Source organism: Sciurus carolinensis, chromosome 2 (genome assembly GCF_902686445.1).
Source record: "Sciurus carolinensis chromosome 2, mSciCar1.2, whole genome shotgun sequence".
Lineage (NCBI taxonomy): Eukaryota > Metazoa > Chordata > Mammalia > Rodentia > Sciuridae > Sciurus > Sciurus carolinensis.
The window spans coordinates 686,016-695,920 of record NC_062214.1 but is presented as its reverse complement, the minus strand read 5'-3'; the positions used below and the strand labels follow the sequence as shown (position 1 = coordinate 695,920).

At 60.4% G+C, this 9,905-nt stretch overlaps 1 protein-coding gene across 14 annotated transcripts in view; it reads right to left on the bottom strand.

The window, feature by feature from the left end:
* Kcnq2 (potassium voltage-gated channel subfamily Q member 2) overlaps nucleotides 1-9,905 on the bottom strand; it is a 51,330-nt gene that overhangs the window by 5,800 nt on the left and 35,625 nt on the right. For 3 of the 14 annotated variants that reach the window (XM_047539030.1, XM_047539032.1, XM_047539033.1), the window contains 5 exons: nucleotides 6,296-6,519; nucleotides 5,778-5,886; nucleotides 5,311-5,442; nucleotides 3,522-3,629; nucleotides 401-524 (listed from right to left, as the gene is read on the bottom strand). In XM_047539030.1, coding sequence (XP_047394986.1) covers nucleotides 401-524; nucleotides 3,522-3,629; nucleotides 5,311-5,442; nucleotides 5,778-5,886; nucleotides 6,296-6,519 — 697 coding nt within the window. Of the gene's footprint in view, nucleotides 1-400; nucleotides 525-3,521; nucleotides 3,630-5,310; nucleotides 5,443-5,777; nucleotides 5,887-6,295; nucleotides 6,520-9,905 lie in introns of those variants that run through there. The other 11 variants (XM_047539035.1, XM_047539038.1, XM_047539040.1 and 8 more) reach the window with 8 other exon arrangements.

Here is a 9,905-nt window from a genome sequence, read left to right as displayed (position 1 = left end):
TCTGATCCCACCAGCCAGTATGTGGCCCAAGCTGAGGCCCACCTCCCAGCAGACCCAAAGGTCTCACCTGATGGTTTCTGAGGACCCACTCCCAGGAGAGGGACATGGGGGTGGGGTTGCAAGGCCAGAGGCAAGGAAAGCCAGAGAGGTGTGACTTCTGCACAGCAGATCTACCCCTCCCGCAAGTCCTGCCTCCCAGCTACCCCACCCAGGATAGGGAGGGAAGAGCACAAACTCGGTGCTTCTGATTTCAGTGCTGACGCCAGAGGTGCCTACACGCTGGATTCAGGTATCAGGCAGAGCTGCCTGAGGCTGGGCCTTCCCACAGCATGCACCCCAGTTCACCCTGCCCCTGCCAACAGAGTTCCAGACGGCAGAGGCCACGCACAGTCCTTCCCACCTGCTTCTCCACCTTGCCTAAGCGTCCCATCATGCTGGGGTCCTCCGGCAGTTCTGCCTCCGCAGGGCCCTTGGTGCGGTCCTTGTCCGTTATCGCCGGGCCACGCCCCACGATCTGGTCCACTCTACCGGGAACAGAGACCCGGCCCCCAAGCATGAGTTCAGAAGGATGTGGCTTGGCCCCTGCCCCTTCCACCCGGGCCAGCCCACAGCCCCCAGATCTGGGCTCCAGGCCCAGCCCAGAGCCGACCAGGGGGCGGCAGGTGCCAGGACAGACGGACACTGGTGCCTCACGTTCTTGCCCTGCTTTCGGACACGCTCAGGGTCCTGTTCCTACCCGTTCCATTCCAGTGGGGTCTGGCACATTAAGAGGAGTAAAGTAAAGGCTCTTCCACTGGGGCCAGTCCACCCCAGCTCCTCTGCAGAAAGGGTCCCCTGTCCTCCCCTGGGCCCCATCCCAGCCTTCCACCCAGCTCCTTCTCCTCTCTGGCCTGTGGCTTGTTGGCCTCCCAATAAACTGAGGCCCAGAGGTCAGTGAGGCTGGTGGGCACCCAGCCCGGGCTTGGGAGCAGGGGTGCTGTGCCCCTGCTCCAGCGGCCACGGCCACCCCCCGAGCTTTACTCCGACATAATGTGCCACTGAGGCCCTTGACCCCAACAGGGTCTGACAGGGACAGTTGAATGTCTGCAGCAGGGACAACAGAAGCGGAGGCAGTGAGGGCTGCAGCTCCATGCACCAGGACGAGGATGAAGGGAAGAGAGCCGCCCAGGTCCCACCAGTGCACCAGAGGAGGGCTGGGATGAGCCACCACCAACCAGAGATGTGTGCACACGAGTGCATGGGTGTGTGCACATGTGTGTGAGTGCACTCTACATGAGTACACACTCATGGGTGTGTGTGGGTGTCAGAGTACATTGTACAAGTCCACACTTGTGTGTGCATGGTGTGAGTGCACTGTACATCAGTGTGCTCGTGACTGCATACCTGGGTATGTGTTCACAATCATGTGTATACAGGCTATGCATGTGGGTGTGTATGCATATGAGTGTATCACACGTGTCCATTGTGAGTGCGTGGGTATACATATGGGCATGTATGAAGTGCGAGTGAGTTGCATGTGTGTTCATATACCAGTATGTGTGTGCATATTCAGGATATGGAATTCAGCTGAGGTGGTCTTGAATGAGGCCCTAGCTCACTGATGCCATAAGAAGGGAAGGAGGCTCCTTCACCCTGGGGACCAGTTCCTGTTGAACAGATCCACAGCAGGTCCTGTGAACAGGGAGGGCTTCTGCAGGGCTGGCAGGGGCTGGGGAGTGGGTGTGGGCCAAGAACTGCAGCTGTGGGGACACCCCCTCAGAAACGAAGATGCTGTGCTGGCTGCGTCTGCAAACCCCACTGGGCTAATGGCAGCTCGAGACAGGGTGTGACTGAGCAGGACCAACCCTGGCCAAGGCCTCCAGCCCATCTGGTTCTCAGGACTGCAGCCTGTGCACAAAGCACACCCAGCTGCTTTCTGCAGGCAGGAATGGCCTGCCTGCCTCTGTGGGGCGGGGCATCTTCCTTCACATAGAACAGAACAGGGCCAGGCTTGCGGCAGCCAGGTGCAGCCTCCTCATGCTCCAGGGGCTTCATGCTAGACTCATGCACGAGGGGAGGGGGCCTCTGGCTCCAAGCAGACGCCATGGCAATGGAGAGGGGCAGGCCCTGGTGTTCCAGTGTCCACATAGTCCAGGCACAGATGCGCAGCACCTTCACCCCGGCCACATGACGGGCTGCCTGCCTGGTAGGTCTCAACGGGAGCCTCAGCCCAGGGCTCAGCCTAGAACCACTGTGGCAGCATCTGGGACAGGGTCTTCCAAGGACCCTGTGTCACCTTGCCACCTTCTCCTCTTGGGCTCAGCTGAGGAGTTGGATTCAGTCCCCACACTCAATACTCCTGGGGTGAACCTGCAGGTCCCTGGCTGCAGCAGTCTGAGAGGTCTGAGGTGGGCGCCAAGGGCCAGCAGGGCCTTCCTGGCTCACTGCTTGGACTCTCAGCCACCATCTCCTGCAGCAATGCCCAGAGGATGGAGCTTCAGTCTTACAGCACAGCCAAGCAGTGGACTTGGCAGACACCGTTGGGGGACACCCTGGGTCAGGAAGCCACAGGCACAACCTTGCCTGCTTCCCGGGACCCTCTCTCCTGGGCAGAGCTGCTGGGCTGAGAAGAGGCCCAGCACACTGAACCTCAGCCTCCTGGGCAGCAACTTTGTCCCAAGGGGTGGGCAGACACTACACCTCTCAGTTCTGCCCAGATGGCCTGTTTGTTTGTCCCCTGTGCCTGCCCCAGGGCTTCTCCATTGCTGGCCTATCTGACGTGCTGGAAGAGAGACATCTGAGCCGGAGGCTTGAAGGTCTCACTGAACCACTGAAGAACCTGCTTTTGCCACCGGATTGTTCCCTGACTCCCGTTCTGCCCATCCGATGGGGAGTCCTGCCACCTCTCTTATCACGATTAACTACAATGACCACAACTCAAAATAGCCCCAGAGGTCAATCGGAGCCACCTTGGTGCTGGGTGCCCGGCAGACCTCTCCTTCGTTAGTCCCAACTGTGAGGGGGCAGGCAGCAGGGGCTGGTGCTGTGGACACCTTGTGTCTGAGGAAAGAACCAACTGCTCAGAGCACACAGCCAAGGTCGGGCCAGGAGTGTAAGGGATGCCCCAGTCACAGGCAGGTAAGGGGGTGCTGGGCTTGGTCAGTGCCCAGGGAGACCACAGAGGGCCTCAGCCTGCAGGGTGCATCTGCCGCTAGGCAAGGAAGCACCTGTGTGGCCACTGATGTCCTCTGCTTCTGCCCAGGAGTCCCCCAGCCCCAGGTGGACCTCATAAGGACACCCACAGAAATGAGCTCCTGCTGTCCCAGGAGGACTGAAGGGCAGTGGGCAGTCCTGACTCCCTTCACTACCCCCTGGGGCCCTGGTGAGGGGCAGTCTTGCCCTGTGCAGGGCATTTCAGGAACAGAAAGCCTGGCTGTGCCCTCTTCCTGAGGAAAGGACAATACGAGGTGCTGCCGTCATGTGGCCTGGAGCGAAGGCACTGGCCGTTCACAAGACAGGTTGGGAAGAGGCGCGGTCCTGACCTAGGTGGGTACTGGGGTGACTCTCCCGGAGGGGCCGTGGGTCCTTTGGTAGGGTACTTCTTGTGCCGGGGAGTTGAAGGGGGTGGGGGGCCCACAATCATATCTATCCTGGCAGCGTAAACAAGAAAGAGACACCAGCAAAACGCATCGTCAGGCAGCTCGTCGGGGGTCGCTGGAAACTCAGCGACAGGACAACCCAGCTCAGACAACAGCGGCTCTTCTGAGGAGCCCGTGTGCACCCCCAGAAAGCGGCTGGCCGCCCCTGTAGCCCTCGGGCATGCTGTGTCTGCCCACGTCCCAAGCACAGGGCTGGCTCCGGGAGCTCGCCTGGAGGGCAGGTGGGCATGGCCGCAGGAGCATGCTCGGGGAGCCAGGTCCCAGAGAAGGTGCTGGCTGCACAGCGTGAATAGGACATCACAGACGAGGGAGGTCCGGGCTCCCCAGGCCGACGGGTCTGTTTCCAGACAGACAGGGAAGGAGTGGGGAAAGGTGGACGGAGGACCTGCTAAGCAGGCAGCTGACCAGTATGGAGGATGAGGCACAGGATCCTGCCTGGTAGTCAGTCTCTGCTCTCTGCTCTGGGGAGGCCTGGAGAGGCCCATCCTGAGCCCAGGCAGTGGAGAAGACACCTCCCTGACCCCCATCCTGGGAGCAGCTTAAGGCCTGAGAGGCCCCCTGACACCTGAGGCAGGAGAGGGCAAGCTTCCCCATCTGGCTGGCCATGACCTCCAGGCTGCCCGTCCAGACCCTCTCCATATGAGCAGGACCCAGCTGCAGCCACAGCCTTTGTTGGGAGCCCTGGTTGGAGAGGGCCCATCAGCAGAGCCTGGGACCTCTGTCAGGAGAAACCCCTGCAGCACGTGGCTTCCTACAAGTGCTGCCATACGTGTGGCCACACGTGTGCACGTGCCGGCTGTGTGTGGCTATGAGCACACTAGGAGGTGCAGGCTACAGCACAGCAAGAATGTGGGTCTGTGCACACATACACACACCTGTGCATGTGGGTGCATGTGCGTGCTCAGGCCCCAACTTATGCTGTGATGCGTATACATGGAACTCCAAGAATGAGCTAGCCTGTTCCACACATGAACACCAGTGGGTGCCCAGTGACCACCAGCCTAAGTGCACCCAGGAAGTGGGGCTCCTCCTTCATAGGGGGGTGGATGACCACATTTTAAAGAAGAGGGATGGGTGGGATGTGCTGCCTGATATGTCACGGAAGCCCTGTGGCTTCATCTCTCACTAGGGATACTCCATTCCCAACACACATGCACACACACGTGCACATGTGTACACACACGTGTATGCATCAACTCATCTGTGTGCATACACGGCACAGCACACAGGTGCACATGCACACACCCACACATCAGACACACATGCATGGGCACACACATGCACACACATGCACCTACATATACGCATGTGCACCCTCATCCAGAGACCCTCACGCGTGCACATTCACACACACATGCATGTGCACACATATATGCGTGTGAGCGTGCATGTGCACGCACACACGCGCACACACACACACACACACACACACAACTTGCCCATCACAGTGCAAGGAGGTAGGGGAGAGAGGGGAGACGAAAGAAATATTAGAGACAGACTGTGAGAAGACACGGCAGAAAACTGGCAGAAGCTGGCTGGTGGGAAGCCCACCTGAGCACTGTTCCCACCTGCACCCCTGGGCCAGCCCCCAGCGGCCCTCGAGCCAGCCCTGGACTTTGACCCAGAAGGCCCACCAGGGCCCTGGACTGGGAGGTAGGTGGGGGGCTCTTGCCTGGACTGCAGGCTCTTGATGCGGGACAGCATATCCAGGTGTCCAGCCGAGTACTGCTCAATGACATCCATCACGTCGTATGGCCGCAGACTCTCCTTGAACTTCCGCTTGGACACCAGGAACCGCATGACACTGAAGGGGTCAGGCAGAGCCATGAGCTCGAGGCAGAGAACACTCTGGCCATGCCTCAGCCAGGCTGGCCCCAGCGTCCACCAGCCTGTCACTCTCCAGCACCTCTGCAACTGTGGGTGCCAGGGGCCACCCACTGGCCACTTTAGTGCCTGGCATCACAGACCACCTTCATCCACCTGGACCTGCCAGGGCCAGGCAGCTCCCGACCTCTTGGCCCCCACTGCATGGAGGTTGTGTCTGTCCCACCCACTTGGTGAACTCAGTGGCACCAAAGGGGAGGGCCCGGCAGAGGGGCCTTGCAGCCAGCACCATGAGGGGGCCATGCAGTCCCTCACCACACAGCTCTGATGCTGACTTTGAGGCCAGGAGTCAGGTCCTCAGTCACGAACTCGCAGGTGCAGCTCTTGTTGTCCTCCACTGCGTCCTCCCCAGGGAGACTTGCTTCTGGGTGGAAGGTCGCGCAGATGTGAGTGGATGCAGGCAGCCAGGCCCCTCCAGCTGCAGACCCACCCACCCTGCCTTTCTCCCGCAGGTGTGAGGGCTTAAAAGGGCCTCCCCAGTACAGATGGCAGCTGACCACAAGGTCCATTCACATGCAGCACACTGCCTAGCCACAAGAGGAATGAATGGCTCTGACATGAGACAACATGGCTGAACCTGAGGACCTCAGCTCAGCGGGGCAGCCGGGCACGTGCATCAGGAGCTGCCCAGTTCCACTTGCGTGAAACACAAAACAGAAACCAGAGGTGTGGTGGCCAGGGCTGGTGGGCGTGGGGCTTCCCTGCAGAGGTGATGGCGAAGGTGGACGTGTGAGGTGCACTCAGCCTGCGGGGGGCAACCCTGCCAGACCCACCTTCTGAGTTCTGCCGGGACGCAGCGCCCCTGATGCGGAAGGCCTGGCGTGCCCTGCTGCGGTCTCCAAAGCTCCAACTCTTGGGCACCTTGCTTGGGCTGTCCTCAAGGCTCTGGTCAGCACTGGGTGACCGCCGGACCGTCTGGGCCTGGGGAGACCCTTTCCCCTTGGCAGCCACGCCTCGAGGGCTGGAGAAGACACGGTCTTTCAAACTGACCTTCTGGCTGCTCCCATGAGAACCGACAGAGAGACAGACAGACAGAAAAACAGCAAGAGAAGTCACTCTGGAAAGAATATGGGCCAGGTCTGCTCGCGACCAGTGCTGTCCCACAAGACTGGACTGGGACTCAGGTCCAAAGACAACCAACCAGCAAGTAGTGAAGCCCTGGCGCAAAGGGAGGGGCCGCACAGGCACAGCCAGAGCTCCGTGCCGGGGCGCGGGAAGAGTGCCCCCAACTCTTAAATCACTCAGTGACCACTGCAGTGTGCCAGAGCCCTCTGCACACTGTCCTGCCAGCCCCTCAAGGTGACACTGAGATTTGCAGGTGCCCCAGGGAGGGGGCTCTTCCCTGGGGCCTTTGGTCTGCACCAGACCTGCCAGTAGCTTTCCCGCAGGCCCTTCCGCCAGCCCCAGGAGCAGCCATCCCTCTCTCCACAGCCTGCGGAGGTCGGGGGGTCAGGGGGCCAGGGCTCCTGCTGATGCTTGTCCAGCCACTGGCCTTTCTGATGGACCCTGGGGCCCCTGGCCTCCACTGTGGGGGCTGCGCAGTGCCTGCCCTGCCTTCACCAGCTCACATCTGGACAGCTACACATTGGCTCTGGGAAGATGGCCGGTACCAGGTGCCCCAAGCTGGCCTTGACATTCCCAGGCCTGCTCCCCAGAGCCCTAGCCCCAGGGCAGGAAGAGGCAGCCACAGGGGTGGGAAGGCAGAGGCTGCCCCCAGAAAGTCCTTCCTGTAAGGCTGCTGTTTCCAGTCACGAAGGTCCTTGGGCCTCCCTAGACCTGTGTTTCTCGGTAACCACGGAGACAGGCAGGCCCCAGTGTTCACGGGTTCCCACATCCCCAGGCAGCAGGTGAGATGGACGTCCATGGTGGAGTTGCTCCAGGCGGACATGGTCTCCACCTTCATTCTGGGAAGCATCGGGTCCCGGGTCCAGAACGGGTACTCGCTCCTACTGGGACTCCACATGACCCCACAGGAGAGCAGGTCCTTGTGAACAGGACCTGCTCATGCCAGCCATGGGGAGCCCCAGGTTCACCAGGACCCTTGTCGAGCACAGCAGTCAGGGAGGCCTCCAAGAGGACGCCCAGTACCCAGTACTTGCTAGTGTCTCTGACTCCACCCCCACTGCTAAGCATGGCCAGGGAGACACAAGAAGCAGGCAGCAGAGGTGACCACCCTGGAGAAAAGACAGCTCTAATGCCCAGTCCACCCAGCCTGGACACTGCAGGTAGAGACCATGTGCCCTCCCCAACCCAGTCCTGGACAGCAGACACCTTCAGAGAACTCCTGTGCCTGCTCAGGGGTCTCTAAGTAAGAGGAAGAGAGAGAAAGAAAGAAACCCCTGGACCCATGGCCTGGACAGGAGCCCACTCAGGGCAGAGGGACAGGCAGTCTTGAGTCATCTGTATCCTGTATCAGTAACCACTGGCATCAGTGTGCTGGAACACTGGCCCTGCATCTGTACCTCTGTGCCCACCGAGGTCAACACAGAAGGGTGAGACCCAGGATCCAGATGACCATTCAGTCTTTAGCCCAAAAGAGACCACTGTGGTCCACGGAGAACTGGACACTGGAGCACTTTCAAATGGCCATCCCAGGCTGAGGGACCACAGGAGCACTGAGGCCCACTGGGCACCCAGACTTGTCCTCAAGGGGATTCTGCTTCTGGAATGTTCTTCACTCTCTCCTATGGACTCATCCTCCATCGTACAACAGGCCATTTAGGTGCTGGAAAATGATCCCTCCAGGTCCCCATGGGGCAGGCACCAGGATGCCAAGGAAGTCACTCAGGTCTCCCTTCTATCTCCTCCCTCTCCAGTGTAAGCAATGATGGGAGGGGAGGGAACTGGCACTTCCTCTTCAGTCAGACTAATGAAGCTCGGTGGCCCACATCCAGCTGCAGGGCAGCTTCCTCCAGGGTTCCCTGGCTCTCTGGTTGCTGGCAGTGTGCAGGTGGGGAATGTGTGTGTCAAGAGTCCAGATCAGATTCCTGCTTCCCCAGCGATCGCACAGAGAAGCCAGATCCCTCTGCCACCCAGACCACGCCCTGCCCAGAGAGGGGCTGCAGGGAGCTGCGGGAAGAGGGGCTGGGGGTGACTGCCTGCAGGCCTCTCTAGGCAAGATTCCCACATGACCTCCAGGCTACAGTCTTTCCTCCCCGCCAAGTCAGCCAGAGCCTGGGGCTAGGCAAACGCAGGCTCCTGGCCTCAGCGGGGCTACTGCCTCCCCAGCTCTCAGACTTGGCTCCCACCTGAGACCGGGGACGAGGCCCTGCTAAAGGAAGGGACAGTGAGTTTGACACTTGGGGGGACACTTGGTCACCCCCAACAGCTTCCCTCAACTTGAGCCAGGAGGGTATCCAAGAGTCTTGGAGACTCTGCATCCCCTCCCATGCCAGGACAAAGCAAGAGCTCCCTCCACCTGCCCTGCAAGACTGCCTGCGGTCAGGGATCCCTCTATGCGAAGGCACAGTACTTTGTCACTCACAGGACAGGAGCAAACACAGGAGAACCTGGGAGAAAGAGCTGGGCTAGCCTCTCCCCTGCCTGTCACCCCACTCCTCGGGGAGAGATTCAAGTGGGAACCAGGGCAAGATGGCCCTTGTCTGGTCAGCACGCAGGGGGTCCAGCTCAGCAATGCAGTTAGCGGGTATCCACAGAGAAATACCCAGCCCATATCTGGACAGATGATACCCGGGAGGGCAGGGGGGCATTCTGTGAGAACACACACAGCAGGGCGAGCTTGGCGGGTCTCCTGCTGTCCACCAACTTCGAAACCCGCCTGGTTCCCAAGCAGCCTGACCTCAGGCCCCTGCTCCAAGGATCCAGCTGTGGTCAGAAGCACCCTGGACACAGCACTCTGGGCAAGCAGGAGAGCTTCAGCCAGGGTGGGAGCAGGCTGCCCCCTCAGCAGCCCTTTTCTGGGGCTGCAGCGGCCTCCCCCACAAGCGCCCACCTCCAGAACACAGGCAGCAGAGGGCCCTGTGTGGGCAGCCCTGCAGCCGTCCCCACAGTGGAGACGGATCCGGAGCATGCACGGATGCAGATGCACAAGCATGCTGCCCCGCACCGACTGGCCTCATGCACAGGACAAGGTGCACTTCCACTTCCAAGGTGGCACCTCACAGCTGCCTGCTGGTAGCTGGGCCTCACCAGCCAGGAAGGGAACGCATAGGAGAGGAAAGCCCAGGAGGCAAGGGGCCCCCAGAGCAAAGCAGTGACAGATGCCCTCACACACCCAACAGCAGACAGGGACAGGAAGGGTGTGGTGAAGGTGCAGGGAGGGGCTTTTCCACCGTCCTGTTTCCAGTCTGCCCTAAACCAGACCTGTAAGTCAGAAGGGGGAGCCGGGCCTCCGCCTCTGGGGGATCACACAGCAGTTGCCTC